The sequence below is a fragment of the Ambystoma mexicanum genome, chromosome 5p, assembly GCF_040938575.1.
Source record: "Ambystoma mexicanum isolate Mex_15411 chromosome 5p, UKY_AmexF1_1, whole genome shotgun sequence".
Lineage (NCBI taxonomy): Eukaryota > Metazoa > Chordata > Amphibia > Caudata > Ambystomatidae > Ambystoma > Ambystoma mexicanum.
The window spans coordinates 554,707,467-554,728,539 of record NC_090930.1 but is presented as its reverse complement, the minus strand read 5'-3'; the positions used below and the strand labels follow the sequence as shown (position 1 = coordinate 554,728,539).

The 21,073-nt window shown below is 44.2% G+C and overlaps 1 protein-coding gene across 1 annotated transcript in view; it reads left to right on the top strand.

The window, feature by feature from the left end:
- Positions 1-21,073, top strand: part of TNMD (tenomodulin) — a 526,836-nt gene that overhangs the window by 370,936 nt on the left and 134,827 nt on the right. The window contains exon 6 of the mRNA XM_069612982.1: positions 1,686-1,825. Within this exon, the coding sequence (XP_069469083.1) occupies positions 1,686-1,825 (140 nt within the window). The remainder of the gene's footprint in view (positions 1-1,685; positions 1,826-21,073) is intronic.

Genomic DNA, 21,073 nt, shown 5'->3' with positions numbered 1-21,073 from the left:
ATTATTTGATCTCTTTTTCTGTATTACCATCACCGTCAAGTTGTGTGCTAACATATAGAGTAAAGGCATATTTTACACTTAATTTAGATTGAAGTGCAGGTGCAGTCCCCTCGTAATTCAAGTAAGGGGTCACCTGTCACATTATTATGATGCCATCTGGGTCAGTAACTCCCCCGCCCCCAGCAAGGAGTTTATTGCTATTAGTATACCAGCACATTAAACTAGGATACTGATAGTTTTTATTCCTAGTTGAGAAACAGCATGTTTCCCGTTGCTCAACTTGGAAAAAAACTACAAACCAAGATGGCCACCATGGATCAGGAAGAAGGGAACTACTCATAGTCCCTTCTCCATTTTCATGGCAGATGCGCCGGGAACACTGAGTGTTCCGGGCGTCGGCGCAGGATGGAGAAGTGCAAGGTAAGTGGGGGCACATGGGGTATGTGGACATTGAGGGTGGGGTATGGGGGGAAGGAGGGGAAAGGGAGTGTGGGCGCAATTACCCGATTCCCGGAGTGGAAGATGGTGCCTCCCGCTTCCAAGGAGGCACTGAGTGGGGGCTTTACTGTGTGGGAAAGCCCCCATTCTGAGCCTCTTGATTGGTTGGGAGGCAGCCACTCCCACCACCCGCGCCAGGTACTAATATCTGATCAAGTAAAATGGTTATTGCAAACTAGTTTGTTTCTATTCTCAAAGTGCGAGGGGGAATTATTACATGCGATATTAAACTGAGGGTTGGCCACTGGAAAGTGACGTTCAAAGCTAATAGTTAACTATGCGCATCTTGTTTGAGGGTGGGTTTTTATGTTTCCTTGGATAATGTGTTGCCAAAGTTACGGTGGATTTAAAAGACTAGAAAAAAAAGTTCACCAAAAATGTGAAAGCAGAAAAAGCCATGCCAGCCAAATCACACACAGCACATCTCCATCCAGTAGCCATCACTGCAAGTTCGCCTCCAGGTCAGAGCCAAATGGGCAATGCTTGAGTGCACGTGCATAGGAAACATTGCATACCTAATCTGTCCTTACACACGAGGATGTCAGTATGTCATATACCTGGCTACATCACAGTGGCTCACGAGGTCCCACATGATAGCTGTTTCTGGCATATTATATCTGCACCTGTGCATGTACTTGAATAACTGCACATAGGAATCCAGGTCTGTGCATGTGATGGCTGTTCTTGAGCAAGTGAATCTTTACCTGAGTGTATATGTCTTCACCAGGACATAGGGCGCTGTACGTGCTACCTGGTGCTTCAAAACATATTATTGCTGCATATTGCAGTATATTTGCATATGAGGGTACAAGTGACTAGCTAAAGGTTTTTTGGTTGGTGATGGTTGACAGCGCAAAGGCAGCATGTACTGCTTCAAAACATCCCCAATTTAAATGCATTATTTCTGTTACTGATGCATACCACGTTTTCATAGCACTCATTGTGTGGACCTCCACGTGTTTTGGACTTCAATTCTCTTTAGCCCCAGCCAGCATAGTCCGTGGTGTCGAATCATGGGTGTTTTAGACTAAACCCTATGAATGGACGCATGTTGAACAGGATGCAATGGGGAAGTGGTTTATAAAATACGGATCCATGTTTTATGATATCAAAGAAACGTGTAGTTGTCTTTCTTACACGGGTAACTGTTGAAGACATCTGTGTCTGTTTCAATTGTTTTCTTTTAGCACCCGAATTTGTGGACTTTGAGGAAGGAGCTGAAGCAGGGGACGAGACTCCATCCAAAGAAACCAAAGAGCAGCAAGTGTCAGGAGTCAAGCGCCAGGCTCGCAGCCTCACCGAGGAAGACCTGCCAATAAATGACTATGTAAGTCAATGAGCTGAACTGATCAGTCATTTTCTCGCCCTTAATGTGTTGGCATTCGGAATGTGTTTCTACATTGACACCATATTTATGCAAAATCGGGGGGGGGGGCAGTTATTTGCTGCCACGGCGCCTTCCCATTTAAATGATGACTGTAGGAAGCTGCACTTGGTTTAATGAGGCATTGTGGATGTCTCACACACGAGTATATGTCTACTAGAAGAACAGAAGCTGGGGAACCATTTCTTAATGTGCAGTCAGATATCAGTAAGAGAAGAGTCAACATATGATAGGGGCTATGTGAAATATCTCATCATGTGTGATAAACGCATTCAACTAACGCTTCATACTTTACTCTTCCTATGTTAAACAAAACATCTCCATGTCTAACTAAGAATCTGGCCCCATGTTCAAATAGCAGCTTTTTTGCAGACTGCAAGGGAAATGAACCTCGTGATTATCTCCTCTCCCTCTCTGCCACCCTAGCCGCGCCCCATCAGTGCCACACTGCCCTTCTGATGCTCCGCCCCATTATCCAGCACGGTTCCATTTGTTCGTACTGGCCATTTTTTACAGCAGATTTTTTACCACAATTATTTTACTGCACTTCACACCGCAAAAAGCTGGTGCACCACACTGCACATTATCCCATCTCCCAAATCAACCATCTTTTTTTAAATATTTAAATGCTCAGTGAATGTCATCGTTGAATATTCTGCACTGAAAGAAGGTGCTGTGAATATTCAATGATAAAATCGCTGCCCACCGTCCACTATATTCCGAAACATAACAGAGAGCACTCACCTTTTGCCTGCTCCCCTCCCCCACCATTTTCAACGTTTTACTTCACTTTACTTACCACCCTACTTTCCGGGTTGGTTTTAGACTGTTTAGACTGCTGATGACTGTGTTAGGATCAGCAGCTCTTATGGACCGATCACAATACATGGTGTTCACGTGATTCACTTACAGGTTGAATGGCAAGCTGATCAAGTGGGTCTGCCAAGCCCAAGTAGTTGAACCCTGACTTCAATGGAAAACACCTTCATATGGGGACTGAACCCCAGAGATGTCCTCAACCCACTACTCCTCCTCAGTCAATCTGCCCCCCACCTCCCCACATAACCTGACAGCATGTAATGTGATGGTTAAAACTCATGCATCTCTTTCTCTAAGTATATTTTAATTTCCTAATATCTTCCTTAATTCTGTCTATTTTTTAGCTGTGGACATTGTACAGCTTTCTTTAGACAACTGTAACAACAACAAACACACAAAAAGCAATGGTGGATATAGTGCATCTTGTAGGAATCATGTTACAAACATAGAACATGAATCCCTCCACTGCCTAGAAATGAAGGTTCGTTATACAGAAGAATGCCTCAAGTTTATTAACACAGAAGAGGAAGGAAGCATTTTCCAATGATGTGTTTCTAAAACAAAGGGTCATGGGATAAAACGTGATGAGGGGATGCTCAACATTAATATAATGATGTGCTTCACCAGTGGTGGCCCTCTAGTTTGGTTTAGGGGTTCTGCCCTCTCGCCATAGTAATAGGAAGCACAGTCCTCCCTGTGCATTATTTGCACCATAACACTGGCCTCGCTGCCTCCCATTATTGCGCTATCAGCGTAGACATGCTGCCTGACAGGAGAGGAGCGAGTCTTCTCCTGTCAGTCAGCATGGTCACATTGTGAGGCCATCAAATGCAGGTGATAACAATTATCATGTTTGCATTACCCTTGATGGCACGTAAAAAATACCATGCCACATTAAGAAAGAATATGCAGAGTGGCATTACTAGTGTCAGTCTGCATATACTTTCTTACAGTGGCATGGCATTTTTTACATGGCATTAAGGGTAAAGAAAATATGATGAGTGTTATTATGTGGTTAGACTGGCCTCCACTGCTGGCTCTAGTCTAGCCAAATTGTATGTGTGTGTCATGGCATGTTTGTACTTTGCATCAAAGGGTAAAAGCAAACATAAGTGTGATTACTTGGTACACTGACCTATCTTGGTCTACCCAGTCTGGATATACTTTCTTTCTGTGGCTCAGCATTTTTTACTGGCTGGGGGTCAATATATGGTAATACTAGCATATATTGGTGCAGCATGCATGGACATGTATAGGCACAGCCAGCATGAAAATGTGTTATATCCTCATCTCCCAGACATTGTAGTCCACCCAGCTTTTTCTATTACTACCAAAGAGGTGCCTGGGAAAATTACTAAACTAAAGCCTTTTCCAGGCCCCGTCCTGACTGCATGTTGAATGTAATATTGAAAAGCGATCCGTATCTTTGGGCTGTAGTCCTTACCTTTCTGTTTCAGAAGGTTTTGGATGATGGTCAAATTCCATCATCTTGGAGAAAATCTATTCTCATATCAGTCCACAAGAAGGGCCCCAGGAGCAACCCCACTAATTATCATTTACTCGCCAAATTGGATGCTCCTGGGAAGCTCTTCTGTTGCTTTATTTTGGATAAACTTTCGACTTGGGCTGAGGAGACTAAATTCTTACCCATGCATTCATTGATTATTCATCAGCTTTTGATAGGGTTAATCGAGTGAAAGTGCGGTGCAAACAAAGTAACTGGTAATTAGTTACCCTTTAGTAGAATTTATAAAGCAATTCTATACTGATACATCAGTTGTGATGAGGCTTGATAGAGAGAGAGGCACCTTATCTCCTTGTCTCTTTTATTTAATTTGTACAACTCTGATATGGCAAGAGCATTTGAAAACGAATCATTTTCACCGTAGGTTAATATTAACACCCATTTAATGGCTGGCTTACACCGATGATGTTGTCATGTTTGATAAAACTCCCATCGGCTTGCAACTGTCACTGAGGGCATTGCAAGTGTACACCATGGAAAACAATTTGAAGATAAATGCTCCTAAAGCCAAAATGATGTCTGTGGGTAATAAGCGAAGATGGCAGAAGTTTAGTGGATGATAGGAGGTCAGGGCCTAGAGGAAGTTGAATCACATATCTTGGTGCCTTATGAATTGACACCTTATCTCCTAAATTACTACAGCTTTATGTGTCACCTAAAGCCGTGCCCACATTTGGGGCTGCCAGAATGTGTACTCAGCATAAGGGCGGGTCCTCGATAGAAGGCGTGCTCACAGTTTATAAAATGGGTGTGGTCCTGGGTATATTATACAGCTTGGAGACTTGCACGGATCATTGATTGCGCTGGCTTGATTCTCTACAGGGCAAGCTGTGGCATTGAAACCTAGGCCTCCCCCAGTCACTAGAAGTGACTGCTTTACATATGGAGCTGGGATTAGTCTCGTTATCTATGCAAATTAATATAAAAAGACCCCTCTTATATTTGAAAATACTGCAAGATGTGAGCAAGACCATTCTCGGTTGGCATCAAGAACAGAAGTCCTCTCCTTGTCATGTCTCGCATATTACAGAAAACACGAGGAACGCTCGTGATGATTTACATGCTAAAATTGCCTGGGTATGGAACAATGTCCTATCGAACTACACCGTAGCTAGAAGAATGCTAATTGATAAAAACCAACTGTTGGGACAGAGCCAAGTCTGTTGACTATTTGAGTGGAAAGACCTTGTTACATTAATATGCTTATCAAGCCTTTCCTTTCCTTAAACTATTTAAAATATATCATCGATCAGGGCTTGAGGCGCTTTATTATGAATATGCGTTTTAACCCATTCCCAACTGTGACGGTGCTTGGTGACAGAAAACGAATCCCAAAGGATGGGTGGTGTGTGTTGCATTTGTAAAGACTCATTGGGGGCAATTAGGGATCTCCTTACTCAATGTAAGCTCTTACGTGACCAGTAGCTGATTCATTACAGTACCGCTGTAAATCATATTGAGGATATAAATCAGGTCAAGTTTGGTCCATTATTGTGGGTGCCCAATCCCAGGGTTATTGCAAGTGCTGCAGACCTGCTATGGAAATTTATTTTAGAGAAACGTGAAGAATGATCTGTGATTTCTTTTTTCTAGATTTCCTCTTATTATTTTAAGAATTTGTGTCTGGATACATCGCACTGTTTTTTATCTGAACACAACTAGATATGTGTCCTACGTGTTGTTTCTAGCGCAGTATAAAGGTTTAAATGTTAACCAAATACATTTCATAATAATAAAAAAAATGTTTTATATACTGGCATATGTTGTGGGTCTTTTCATGCGCTACCACAAAAAATGTATTGCAAACCCTGTGGGCCTCATTACGAGGTGGGCGGTAAGGGATTACCGGCACCGGGAAGGGCACTGGTGCCGGTAATTCCTTACCGCCCTACTACGAGTTCCCTTTTCGGGTCCTCCCTTAATGCCTGTTTTCTCCAGGCGTTAAGGACGGGACCCGCAAAGGGACTTTGGAGCTAACAACGGTACTGCAATTTGCGGTACCATTATTAGCGCCTTCCCCATTCCCATTGAGCCCTATGGGGGCTCAAATGGGGAAGGGCCCTGGTGAATGGGGAATTACCGCCCCCGCCAACCTTGGAATGGGGCGGTAATAGCTCCAGTCACCAGGGCGGAGTCGGTAAGGGTTTGGAGGCAGCTATTAGCGCCATGGTTACCTCCAAACTCCTAATGAGGCCCTGTTTCTTTTTACTCACTTTTTCACAGAAAATGCTGTAAAATGCACCATTTTAATCCATTATTTTAAACATTTTCACTCCCCATACCATCCTTGTTTGGTTCGGACTCCCTTGCTGCGCTTGGTCACTTCTGCATATTAGACACATACATTTACTGCCCCACTGACACCAAAAGCTGCCTCCTCCACTATCTCCTGCAAATATGTAGGTGTATTCCATAGATACATCATGGCCAGCAGAGCTTCTACAGGTTTTCCACAGCGATATGCATCAGAGCCAACCTTTGATTTTAGCTACGGGGGCTGAACCAATCCTTGATTTTGCTATGAACACAGACTTTCTCACACTAAACAAAACAAGGAACCGTAACCACCTCGATGTTGAAACAACACATTTTACAGCATATTTCGCAGCAGAAATTGGAGAAAAAAAGACACAAGATTACAGGCAGGCCTACACATATAATGTGTCTACAACAGTCATCTAACTTGCTGAGCTGTCTTAGCTGCATTTCCCTTTAAGATTCCCTCCTTCTCCCATACCTGCAAACAGATTTGGCCTGTCCCCTACAATCCGTCCCCACCCCCCCAATCAAACCTGAGGTGAGGATGTGTCCTTCCTGCACCAGCACTTGCTAATTTTGCAAGATGCATGCTAACACTTCACCAAGCTGAGCACGAGAGAAGCCAGATGCCTTGCTACGCCCAGTGATTTAGAAGAGTGGAGGTTGCAGAATCTCTCTAGGGCTAAATGACGCCCCTACGGCTGGGACAAATGCCCCCTCTGCCTATTCTAAAACTGTCTGCTAATATTTAGAGAACAGCCAGACTAGTTGGGTCACCCCCTGCCTCTCACCTGTGTTACATGTACGCTTTCCATGGTCTTTAAGATCCACTGGCCATAGATTGTAAAATCTGCCCTTGCAGGAATAATATGCAGTCGCGTTGCTCGCGCTGAATTATGAGGCGCTGTGGCAATACAGCGCTATAATTCACTCGACATTTCATGTCAGGATGGTTCTCTGATGGTAATGAAATCATTCTTGACTTTCAAACAGCTGAACAAGGCTCTAGAAGGACCTATATGTTTTCTATGGATGCTCGCGGTGGTGGTGGTGGCTAAAGCTGGCCCCAGGTTTATTTGCGAATCTATGGGGGCGCCTACATTTTACTTAATAGGAGAGCTCATCATTGTGCAATGTGACTATGAACCGGCCAGTTGAATGCAGGCGATTCTTGGAGTTGGTCATTGAGCGTATTTCACCAATGGCTGCATCCCGCATGTGATGAGGATTTCGTGTGCTGACGTCGAGCGTGTAGTAAAACAAGTTATAACTGAAACTGTACCAGATGTTGCCCAATTCGCGGATCTCTAAAGATGCTTAATGAAGTCGCGTTTTAATAGCGCCTTTGGTAGGGGCGGCTTGTTCTTTCCCTCGTATCACAAACGCTCGGTTTTCCCTGCTCAAACAACGCCGATGAACAGGGATTCATTTCCAGGAGGACTCAATTAAGGAAGCCCTTTCACAAGGACTGAATTCAACACACTATCAGGTGCTGCATAATCCCGGCAAGGCGCGTTCATTCACATAATTACGGCACAGGTCTGCGGCCACGCCCGTCGCACGCAGCCTTACAGAGTGACAGGGCAAGGCATCCTCAACCCCACATAGATAGCGCATGCCAAACGGTGCTCCATGCTTGCTCCCCACATGCCCTTCACCCGCCTTCTGTCAATCGGATTGAATGCATGATATTCAGGTGTGATCCCACACATATTTTGTAGACTGCTTATTGTTGACATTGTTGATAGCAGCAGGGTAAAGGACCTGCAACGGCTGGAATCCAATGGTTTGCTCTCCTCCTTTGCCTTCCCTGACATTGCCGCTTTGTGTGATCTTGAAAGATTATGAAATGGATGAACCGAGCTCGAAGTGGGTTGCTTGACCAGCCCTTTCTTTTATCACCAGAGGTTGCCATGTACAGAATGTCCGTCATGGCCGCAGGAAAGAAGCATCTTCGTATCTCTCCCGTTGGGTGCTTTAACACCTGGAAACACTAGGGAGCTCATTTTCCATGAGCATGTACCGTAATTGAATGGGTAAAGTCTTTTACACCATTCATGCAGGTTTCTGCACATTTTTCAGGATTTGTAGGTCAGAGGAGGGTCGGAACTGAACTTGCTTTTCCACCTCCTTCCTTCCTCTACGCAATACAAACGATTCAGAATTTATGCAGTCATGGGTGTTCATGCCAGTATGGATTTTCATGCCTGTGCAAATGCTGGAGATCGCTATGAGGTCCACCCGCTTTATACACCAGCATAAAGCAGGCAGATCCCATAGGATCCATTGTACACGTTGCCTGAAGCGTTTACAATTACAATTTGCTTGCATGCCAGTCAGCGTTTCATTGTAACTGTGAATGCAGCTTACCATGTGTAAAATTAAAGGCAGCATTTAATTGTAATTGTGAGCGCTGCTTGCCATGAGAGCATGGCAAGTGGCGTTTACTCACTTTGGATGGCATAGTACAAAAGTTTAGGGCAAAAGGCAGTGTAGGAATGCAAATTATGAAAGTTTGGCGGCAGGTACTGGGCTACGCCCAGCAGGTATTGAGCTACGCCTTAGTGAAAACGTGCCAGGACCCCACCATCATTTACGTTATTGAGGAAAAGGAGCTTCTAGTTGTCACATCAAAGATAATCTTTTTATGATCATGGATTTCAGTGTGTTAGAAATATGTCTTCTTATAGAGGGGCACACCCTAAAATTGTTCTTAAACTGTGAGGTCTTGGCCACTGCTTGCAGTGTTGGTCTTTAGGTACGTTATCACATTCAGTAGGACTGTTACCTTCTTTGTTGTCTATGCCTTACATTGATGGCCGTTATAAACAACAAACAGTTCCAAATGATGTATTCTATTGCTATGACGTCACATAAGTTAAAAACAAAAACATTTTTTTCAAGGGCACAACATCACGCTCAACACCAGGGCTTTCTCACTCACAGTCCTGCTTCCAAGAGTGGCACTGCTCCGGCTGGGATGAACTGTCTACTACTCTGCTGGAGTAAAGGAATGAGCAGTGAAAAAAGCACCTACGCAGCCCCACAATACTACTAAACGATCAGTGACCCCAATCATACAGATGGAACAGGCGCAGCCTGACATGTATACCTCCTTTACCTTTTAGGGTAGCGCAGGCTATACTCTTCGGGAGGGGTGTGAGCTGGTACAGAAGTAGACCAAACAACAATAGTACTGTGCTACCAAGTAAAAGAATCCCCAATCACAATATAAAACAATCAGAAACTTAAAATAAAATAACAAAGTACACACAACTAATTAACAACACTATAACCAAGCACTGTGGAAGAAAACACACAACACACAGAATGCAGCTTTGGAATAAAGGAGGTAATCTTGGATGAAGACAGGGGTGCACAGGCACTCGTTTCAGGAGCAAATGTCATAGTAGTACTGGAGATTTTTTAAAAAAGCAGAGTGTGGTCTTATATGTCACTAGGGCTCTTTAAGCGGGCCAGGGAAACATTACCACTTCAAATACCTTTTGATGTTTGTCTTTGGACATAAACAGCAAGTAGTCGGTTTTCTATTTTTTTTGCTGTAGTTTGAGATGGTTTCAACCTTCTCAGTGGTAAGTCAGTGTCAAGACAATTCCAGGTGAGTTCATCCTATGGGTTAAGTCGGCATTCGAAATGGGTCTAGACAAGACTTGCACTGGATCGGGTCGCTAGTCGAGACATGGTTAGTCCGACACTTCAAGAGAGCTGAGCCGGGAGTCGAGTCGAGGCGAGATGATTGCCTTCTCTGGTCACATCAGTGTTGAGATGGCTCTAAAAGCAGGTACACTGATTGAACTGCTTTCAGTGCCAAAGGCAGCTCGGCAGGTCTTGCACCATCTCAAAGTGAGTCGAGCAGGCTTGAAAAGCATCTCAAGGTGGGAGGGAGACATTGGGCTGCTTCTGGGCTTTGAAGTTACTACGAGACCCAGTCCAGGGTCTCTATGGACAAGATGAGTCATTCCTCCTCCGCCTACTAACCAGGAAGGTTTGTACGGACCACTGGCATGGTTCTGCCGCCTTCAATGAACAAGTCCTAGCTACCAGTAGACTCAGTTGCAGTAGGCCTTGTCCAGCCAGCAATCAACCAAAATATTCCCTTGGGAAGGTGAAGGAGAAGATTTTGCCTCTTTCATGGAACACTCTGTCTTCACCTCTATGCCAGAGGACTTTGGTGCAGACTGTACTGCCAAAAGATTTCCAGGTGAATCCAACTTCTTTCAGATTAAAAAAATGAAAATAGCTAAGGGTCGGCATCTCCCCTTTTATGGTGAAAAGACTGCAGTGGATTGGTTCCCTTCTAGCCTTCTAAAAGGGTACAATTCTTACCACTAAGTCCTTTGCCTTTTGACATCATACCTGGAGTGCTCTGACTACTGTAAGTGGGGAGGGGAACAGGAAGTATGGGAGCCCTAGAAAACTCCAAGATGGTGGGATCCCTCTGTGGACAGTAGCACTCTCCTAGGCTATTCTGACTTTGACCCCTTCGTATGACTACATACACAAAAGGACTCCAGTAATCAGCACCCTTCTATGAAATGCCCATTGTGTGGCCAGGGGTGCCTTTGAAGCAAAATGTCCCAGTTAACCCCCCAGGAAGAGTTCCTGTGCTCAGGAGTAGATGGCACGCTTTTTCAGGGGGAAAGAGTGGGATTTCTGGTTGGGACAAAAAAGGTTGCGTTGGGTGAACCCAGCCCATACAACTGACTACACACCAAACCCTGTCATGTATGAGTCACTAACAACAAGCTGCCAATAAAATGACATCAATTGCTTGTGTCTGTTTAACTGTGTAATCTCCTTGGCCAACGTGGTAAACCCATACATGGCTTATACTTAGTTATTAATTAAACTGCCAATAAGCTGAGTTCTCACAATTATATCATTTTGGTCAGGGCTACTAACGAATTGCCTTCCTTTTGTACCTAGCAAATCTTTACTGATCACACAAATTGAGATAGAACTGAGACATTGGGCCTCATTCCGAGTATGGCGTTAAGGGATAGCGGCCACCGCTAACGAGAGCGGTGGCGGTAATCCCTTACCGCCATACTCCGAGTTCCCTTAGCGCCATGGTGCTTTTAACACCTGCTTTTAGCAGGCGTTAAATACCATGGCGCTAAGGGACCTTGATGTTAATTACGCCACCGTAATTTACGGTGGCGTAATTGACGCCTTCCCCACTCCCATTATGCCCTATGGGGCGAGAATGGGAATGGGGAAGGGTAAATGGGGATTGGGGAATTACCGCCCCGCCAACCTTGGAATGGGGCGGTAATTCCGCCAACCACCAAGGCGCTGCCGGTCCGGGTACGGCGTCAACCAAGGCGTTAATAGCGCCATTGGTTAGCGCCGTACTCGGAATGAGGCCCATTGTTTCTGAAAAATTAGTCTTCAAATATATTTTATCGATAGACAATATCTTGAACAGGAAAGTGTGACAGGCTGAAATGTGCTTCTACGTGTAGGCCCACTGTTGTCATGATGCCTCATGAAGTGCTGACTTAAAAGAAAAACGCGTTTAAAAAATAAATACCCAAAATAGTGAAAAAAATGAGAAAGTTCAGAAACATTTTACTTAAAATAAACATACAGCCATATCATCTCAGAATGCTAGAATGAATGATTGATGAATGAGACATAAATGGGATGTTTTCTCTTTTTGGGGGTTGTTCTATTTATCACATTTATTAATTATCAATTGTTATATCAAAATTAAAGGTGTTTTTTTCATTAGATTTGGGTTGCGTGTGTTCAAAATGTTAAATAGTATACAATTTGTTTAAAAAAATATATATATATTTAGGAGCACTAAAAATGTTTATGAAAAATTCTAGAAGACTTCATGTGCCTCAAACTTGTAGCACATGCCAACGCTGTCATCACAGTCACAACACACTTTGAAGGTTTTGCCACCATGGGTATGGGTTGATAATCATGGCATTTTAACTCATAAATAAGATGTCACTTGTCACAGCAGTAATGATTTGTTCTCGCCTTTTCATCAAATGTGTTTGTGCATGTATATTATCTTCTTAATCATTCTTTTAATAACTGTACAAAGAAGTGTGCTCGTGGTAAAAGCAAGTATCAAATTGCTCCCAAACCAAAACAAAGGCATTGTAGCCATGGAAATTCTGTTGGAGCCTTTGCATAACATGACCATTGATAGGATATGTGCTTTCTTTTAGTGTATTGAGAACTCAGTCTCATTCTTGAAATGGACTATGTGAATGTCATGTATGTGATGTAATATAAAGTGGTCTGGTATAATACACATCTGCCCTTTTCTTATGGCCCTAGGGTGCTGCTTCTGGAAAAAGGCAGGTCTGGGGTGTTTAGTTGGTTAGAGGGAGAGGCAAGTGGAAATCCTATGGTTTTGGTGAATGCAGGCTGAAGCACCCGAGTCCTGAGTGCAGGTATGATTCTGTGGGCCTCATCAGGGGTTGGGCGGAGCACTAAAAATGTGGCGATAACGCTATTCCTGACGGATTACTGCTCCGCCCAATCTCCATCTTTCTGCCCATTTTTGGCACTATTACTTCCGGTGCTATTACCACTGGTGGTAATAGTTCCGAAAAGCCTAGTAGAGTCCTATGGACTCATAACAAATGGGGACTAACAGCGCCACTGCAACTCGAAATCTGGCACCAGCCCAGTTTCAGTAATGCTAATAGCATTGGGTGGTATCCTGGCTCAATTACCATTGGGATACCGCCCAACTCGTGATGTAGCCCTAAGTGGGGTCATGGCTCAGATATTAACCAATAACTCAAAGCCAGAGATTTAAGGGTCTTTATTAAACAACAGAAATACTAAGTATGACACTCAAAATAACAAAAGCAAATTTGGCGGTCTGAGGATCATAGCCTGTCAGTCCTTCCCTCTTTCCCTTAGCTTTCACCAACGAGCAAAGATAAATCCACTCACAGTCTGTTTGAGTTCAAGTACTGCTTTTCTCCCCCCCCCCAGGTGCACTGGCAGCCTTGGCCACCTGTACCCCAACTCTCATCCAGACATCTCCTCACCGTCCTGAGATCAAGCAAGCCTCCCTTCCCATAGTATTTGCCTGCACACCCTCCATTGGTGATCTAAGACTCGCCCATCGCGGTGCCCGCACCAGACCTCCACCTCTCCTTTCTCAACCCTACTGAGAAACTACCTTCACCAGGTGCCCAATAACACGACTGTGCAATGCCACTACCATCCCAACAGAGATGGAACCAGCCCCAACTCAGCACAGCTGCCCAATGCCGCACATAGGCATCAAGCCTCAAGCCAGAGTTGTTATTATTATTATTATTATTATTATTATTATTATTATTATTATTATTATTATTATTATTATTATTTCTTGAGCACATACCTAGCTTCAAGAAGAAACAGAGCACTTTACAGAAGTATGCACCAATACATATACATAAAGGAGTGCTTTACAGAGGTGTGCAATATTACAGATGCATAACAGCGCATTTCAGTGGTAACAGAAGAACAGATATTGAGTGGGGGTAGGATGCAGTGGAAGGGTACAGCTGTACTGGTTGGCAGGGAAGAGAGGGGCGGCGTCTAGCGAGTCAAGTGGCACAATGGGCGACGTGATAGTCTAGATGTTGAGGAGGAGAGACTCCTGGAACAGGTGGGTCTTGAGTTCTTTTCTGAATTGTAGGAGTGTGGGGGCGAGTCTGATGCCGACGGGGAGGAGGTACCATAGGCTTGGGGTATTAGGCTGAGAAAGGCTTGTTTTCTTGGTCCTTTCCTTTTTGCAATGCTGGATTTCAAGTCTGCACATGTCCTAGCTTCTGGTGGTGCGCTGTCCGCTGGGGCTGCTGAGTTTCTCAGTGAGGTAGCTGGGTGACCTGAGGGAAACTGCCTTTTAGATGAGCAGCAAGACTTGAAGGTGGTTTGAAGGTGATTTGTGCATACAGTGGTCGCCACTGTACGTCCATGAGGACCGGGGTGATGTGGTGATATCTGAGTAGACCCTTGATGTGGCTGCATGTAGGATAAGGGAAGCCTACTGGATATGTACTCTGAACTTATGCCATCAAGGTTTACATTCTGAAGGAGAGATGGCTAACTTACTGTAGTAAACTAAATTCACTTCTCACCAAAGCAACCATGCAGTAATCTAATAAGCACTAAATCTTTTTTTTTTTTTTGGGTGGTGTGTTCAAGTGAACAAGTGTGTTCATTCTAATTCACTAACCTTCAAATAAACATTCAGCACCCGTAGGCACTGAGCAGGCAACAACGAAGCTCGAACAATGTGACCAAAAAGATCACGTGACCACGAATGAACCAACCTATGACTATCTCCAAAAAACTCCTTAGAAATTAAGAGAAATGGTGTAGCTAGCCTTTTTCTTTTTCGCCTCATAAGTTTTTATTTTTATAGACTTATAAATGAGCTCAAGTAGAAATCCAGACATGAAGCACACACCTACGAGCAACAATGCTCAATACCACACACTTTCCCATTCCAAAATGGTGGACACAATCACTTGAAAAAGCTAAACATGTGATCGCGGCACCATCGAGGAGTTGGGAAACACACTCCGAACAAGGAAGAAGTCGGTTAGCATGCCGCTCCTCCGGAAAAAAATGATAAACACGCGGACCTACAAAGTAAGGTAAACAGCCTCCAAATGTTTTTCAAAAAATATATAGACAAACAATTGCTTGCTTACAAATGCCATCTGTAAATAGAGCACAACCGCTAGGAGTGAAAGAATTAAAGCATTTCTTCACTCATTCCGCTTAGGTATCAGGAACCGGTGGACTTTGGCGAGATCCAAAGTTTCTCTAAATGGTGAAACAAAATAGGACGCAACAGTGTTGAGCACCAAAGCAAAGTGCTGAATCCATCACAGTAGATTAGAACAAAAGATACATGTGAGTTAAAATGTGTTCTAATTAGAAAATGAACAAACAAAATGGTTCTACCAACAAAGTTAACTATGGGTGCAATTGACTGAATTTTGTAAAAAACAGAGAAAAGCTTATTTTGTGAAAACATCTTGAAAACAATGAGTTTGTTTTCTGCCTATCGAATACAATTAGCAGTTCGCCTCGACTTTTTTAGCATTTGAAATCTAATCATTTGTTACAATCTGTAATGATTTTGAATAACCATTTGAAGTGTAATACAGATAACTGTATACTCAAGCTGTGCTTTCTGTTTGTTTAAATTTCAGTTGAATTTAACAAAAGCCCAAAGTGGGTTTATCCCTCCTGAGGATCTGCCACACAATGGAATGGCAGTGAAACACGTGTAGAGGGCAAGATATTTTTGAATTTGGACCACTAATAAAAACAAAAACTTTTTTCAAAACCAAACAAGGAGTTCTGTTTTAAATGTACATACCAAACAAAAGAGGATTGTGAAATTTAAAGGCAGAAACTAATAACGATAAATTCTAGCGTGCACTAACAAAGGTTCATCTATTTGTTTAATCTGATTCCTCTTCTGATCAGCCTCAGAACACAAACCCAAGTGCAGCAGCTCTACAAAAAATGCTCTAAGCTCTTTGAAACAAAAAAACAAATAAGACACAAAAATCTAAATAAAGTCAAAACAACCGTGTTCGCCAATTTGTTGTTCGAAGGCTGACTCTACTAAGTACTGTGGCTGCATGTAGGACAGTTCTTAGGGCCACAAGGGAGGATGACGGCAGGCCTTTGAGGAGTGCATTGCCCCCATTCAGGTGGATAGGACCAGTGCTTGACCGATGGATCTGAAGCTGTCCCGAGAGGGAAAGGGCTTAAACATTTCGCAGGAGGCAGAGCTGATACCAAGCTGTATGACTTTTCTTAGCTATGTGTGTTTTGAAAGAGAGGTGTTTCTCGACGTGGAACCCGAGGGACTTGGCACAGGAGGCGAGCTCAGGTGTGAAGCCCTCAGAGTTCATGGTTGATAGCCAGGTCTATATGTCTGGGTGTTCGGTGTTGTTGGTGAGGAGTAGAAATTCTGTCTTGGAGGGGTTGGTTGAGCTTCAAGTATGCACTGGACATCCAAGACTGGATCAGCGAGAGGCAGGATTTGAGCCTGTGAATGTCCTGATGGAGTCGATCTTGAGGTATAGCTGTGTGTCATTGGCGTATTGGTGGATATTCTGTGTGGCTAGGAGGGCTCCCAGCAGCTCCATGTACAGATTGAAGATCACTGGGAGAGGATGGAATCCTGTGGGACTCCACAGGTTAAGGGTAGCATTGGCGACCTAGAGAAGTCCATCTAAACAAACTGCTTGCGGTTGGCGAGGTAGGACTTGAACTAGCGCAGGACAAGGTTGCTGATCCCCATGTGCCAATGTAGTGTGTCCGTAAGCGCCTGGTGGTATACTCTGATGAAAGCGGCCCAGAGGTCAAGTAGAACCAGGAGGCAGGGGTGGCCATCGTCAAGGATGTTGAGGGTTTCGTCAACCACCTGTATGTTTGCTGTCTCCGTGCTGCATCTAGGTCTGAATACAGATTTGTAGGTTTAATGTTGATGTGTTGCTGCAGTTGTGCGGCTAACGCTTTCTCTATGAACTTACCTAGGAAGGGAAGATGGGTAATGGGGTGATAGTTATTTGGGTTGTCGGGATCCAGAGTCGGTTTCTTTAGTAGAGGGAGGATTTGTCCTGTTTTAGGGTCGATGGGAAGGTGCCTTGAGTTACGCAGCTGTTAATTATCTCTAGGTAGGGAAGGAGAGCTTCTGTTGGGAGGGCCTTGAGGATGGACGCTCAGAGGATGTCATCAGTAAACAATGTGGCTTTGAGGCATCGGCCAGTGTTTCTACCAGGTCCTCTGTTGAGACTGTCATGACTGTTGTCCAGGGTGTGGAGATTTTGCGAGGAGGGATGTGAGGTGGGTCTGTGGATGTAGAGCTGGCATCTATGTGCTGGGAAAACTTGCTGATTTTGTTGATGAAGAAGGTGTTGATGGCGTTTGATTTTTCAATGGAGTGTTCTTACTGTTTGGCATCCATTAAATGATTATTATAGGCTACCAACAGTGATGTAAGACTGGTGATATGAAAATGTGGGTAGACTGACCCGAGTGAATGAGATCTTTAGGTGTTGCACGCATCGAAAGGGTGTTGACTCAGTTTCATCCTGATTCGTGACAGAGTAACTGGACAACTTTCCATTTGATTTGGTCTACTGGAGATAGTCTCCTGGTAGCCAAGAAATGGATTGAATGACTTTTAGGAATATAACACTGTTACGAAGCTGCAAAACCTCCTAGACAAGTGCTGCATTCAGAGCGGCAGTGTGTACGAATGGGGTGGTCTCAGAGTATATATATATCCCACGCAAGGGACGTGACAGGGATGTCCCTTCTCGCCAATCCTATTTTCCCTTGCAATGGAACCCCTGTCCTGTCATTTCCGCGAAATGCACACCCAACGGGGTATCCGAACAAACTCGCACCTCTCCATAGGGTCGCTATATGCAGACAACATCCTGCTCTATGTCAAACACCCCAGGCAAAACCTTTCCCTCTAACCCAAGAAATTGCCAGATTTGGGGAACTCTCAGGACTGAAGATCAACTTGTCCATGTACGAGGTACTCCCTCTAACACCAGGGGTACAACAGGCGGACGTGGGTGATGAATTTCGTTGGCACCCTCAAGGGATACACTATTTGGGCATAAAGGTTTCCACAAGTGTGAATGACCTATACAAGGACAATTACATGAAAGTGCTTGACACGCTGCTACACAAGGTAGAATCCTGCATCCTACAGCCAATCTCCCAAGCCGCCCGTATCGCTCTATCCAAGATGGTTATGCTACCCAAACTATTATACATCTTCAATAACGTGCCTATATGGCCTATCATGAACTTTTGCACCTGCATTAAGAGTCTCATGACTAGACTGGTATGGGAGGGTGGTCAGCCCAGAATAGTTTATGACAGCCTCACCAGACCATACGAACGGGGTGGACTGGAATACCCGGAAATGTATTTATACTACATAGCGACACAAGTTCAATACGTAGCCAGGTGGAAAACGACCACGGATACCCCTTCCCATTCCCACTTGGCCAGGGCGATCACTAGTCCAAATGAACTGCTGGGGTTGTTCTGGGGAAATAGATAAAAACCCACACAATCCGAAATACAACCTACAACCGTGTTGTGTAAATCCTGGGAACGAATGGGCCAACTTCTGGAGGTGGAAACCTGTTAGCTCCCTGAACTCCTGATATATAAAATAGTAGGGATACCTCTTACACATGAGAGGGTGTTCCAAACGACTTCTGGGGCCTGGGAGTTCAGACCCTGGGTCATATGGTGCAAGGTGGCCAATTCATTAATTGTGACGACTTAAAAGAAAAGGGGGAACACAACGTTGTAACACTGCTCCTATACTATAGGCTCAGGGGACTGCTGAAAACCAAATGGCTTGCCTTCCCCACAGCCCCCAGACCACACCCTGCACAACAATACATGATTAAACCGTTGTCTAACAACAAATTAGCATTGACTATCTATAAGTTGATTGGGGGGGAAATTGGTGAGAGAAAGACCCTATAAAGAAACCTAGGAAGATGTACTAGGAACACCATTAAGCGAGGAACAGTGGAAAACTGTGTGTATGCAAACTCGTACCTTAACACTGAATGCACGCTTTAAACTAACCCATTATAAGTTCATACATCAAACATACTACTCCCCCATCAAACTGAGCAAATTCTTCCCCGAGAGACTACCCACGTGTAAAAGTTGTGGCTCAGAGCCTGCAGACTTTTACCACGTAACATGGACTTGCCCACGTATCAGACCCTACTGGGAGAGGATAGAGGTAGCAATGACCGAAATGCTGTCCACAACATGGTCATACCCCAGTGAACTGTGGCTTCTGGCACTGATTACAGAAGAATCACACACTGAAAAGAGACTACTAGGCATGGCTACAGCCATTGCCAGCTATCTTGTGGCTCGGTCCTGGGGGAAAGAAACGCCCCCCTCATTTGCAAGGTGATTGGAAACCATGAACACATGCGAGAAGAGGGAAAACAGATACACCTCTACTCTCCTAACAAGCAGCCACCCATTTGATTACTGGCCCTCATTCCGCCAATACTATACTGAGCTGCATCAGAGTGCACTCACCCCTGAACGATCTCCACAAAGGATAGTTTGCCACACTCAAACACCGCAGAGCAAACTTCCACAATAGTCTGAATGAAAAGTAATGTAGATGAACCTCACGTACTATGGGCAGGACCTCTAATCCCTGACTCGGGCCCCAGAGAGGACAGTGGGTAAATGGCCCCTGAAAGACAAAGTGAAAGTCTGCTATCAGGGCGGATCAAAACTGGATTGGTACAAGGGAAGAAAGGATCATGCCATTGACAAGGGAAGTAGTGAAACTGGACACCGCAGATGATATAGCAAAGGTATACCAAAAGACTATCTCTAGAGCAGTAAATGCCAGTGCACCATTACAAACCAGGTTGCTGCCATGCAAGAAAGTAAATACCTGAGTTACAGAGGCTTAAAGTGTGCAATGATAAATGTTTTTATACCTGGAAACATACAGGAGCGAGTAACGAAAAGGAAGCATATAGCACAGCAGCTAGTGTATATAGATTAGCTATTATTGAAGCAAAAGATGTAATGTAGGATACCAGCATAACTAACGCAGAGCATGACTTACATGAACTATTTACATGTTTGAAAGAGTTGGAAAACCCCTTTCTCAAACAAACAGGAAGGCACAACAAAAGATGGTGCTTGGTGAACTTCTGTTCAAGAGGCAATGCTGGACAAGCCCCACAAGATTAATCAAAACATAAACATCAAGAGGAATACACCTGATCTAGGGGAAGGGGTAGAAAGTATTGCATCTGAGATAAGTGAGGCCATGCAGGGAGACTCATGCAGACACCCTAGTTTTAGAACTGTGACAGGTACAGAGCTGTCTGACATCATTAGAAAACTCAAACCTATGAGTTGCAAGGGAGACATCTTCCCTACAATTACAGTTAATGCCTGTCTTCCATCTCTGATATGGACCTTGCCAAAATGTGTGCATTTATCCATTAAAGAATATCATCTGCAGGATGAACCAAAGAAAGCATGGAACACAGTACACAGGCTTCAATCCTCTGGCACCATCCAACTATTGACCGATCACCAACACGCCATTCTTGCTAAAAATACTTCATCGAGTGTCCTATAAGCAGATGAGCATTGGATGAACCATAATATCCTGAAAAAATGGCAGTCTGGATTCAGGCCAGGCTATGGAAACGAGCCAGCCTTAGTGGATATTAAATCCAGTATGCAACAAGTAATTGACAAAGAGCCTACAGTCTCTTCATGCTGCAGGACCTGTCAGCCATGTTCCATCTGTTGGACCAGTCTTTGTTGATCGATAGATTAAAGGAAGTAGGGTTTTTTCTGACGGGGCAGCAGCATGGGTGAAGTATCTTCTGAAAAACAGACTTAGAAGGGTATGTGGCAATAGCGCTGAAGCAGTTCCAGCTCATTTGCAATATGGAGTCCCACAGGGAGCAGGCCTCTCTTTGTCACTGATGAACATGTTTACAGTACCACTCTTTCAGATGCTTGAAGAT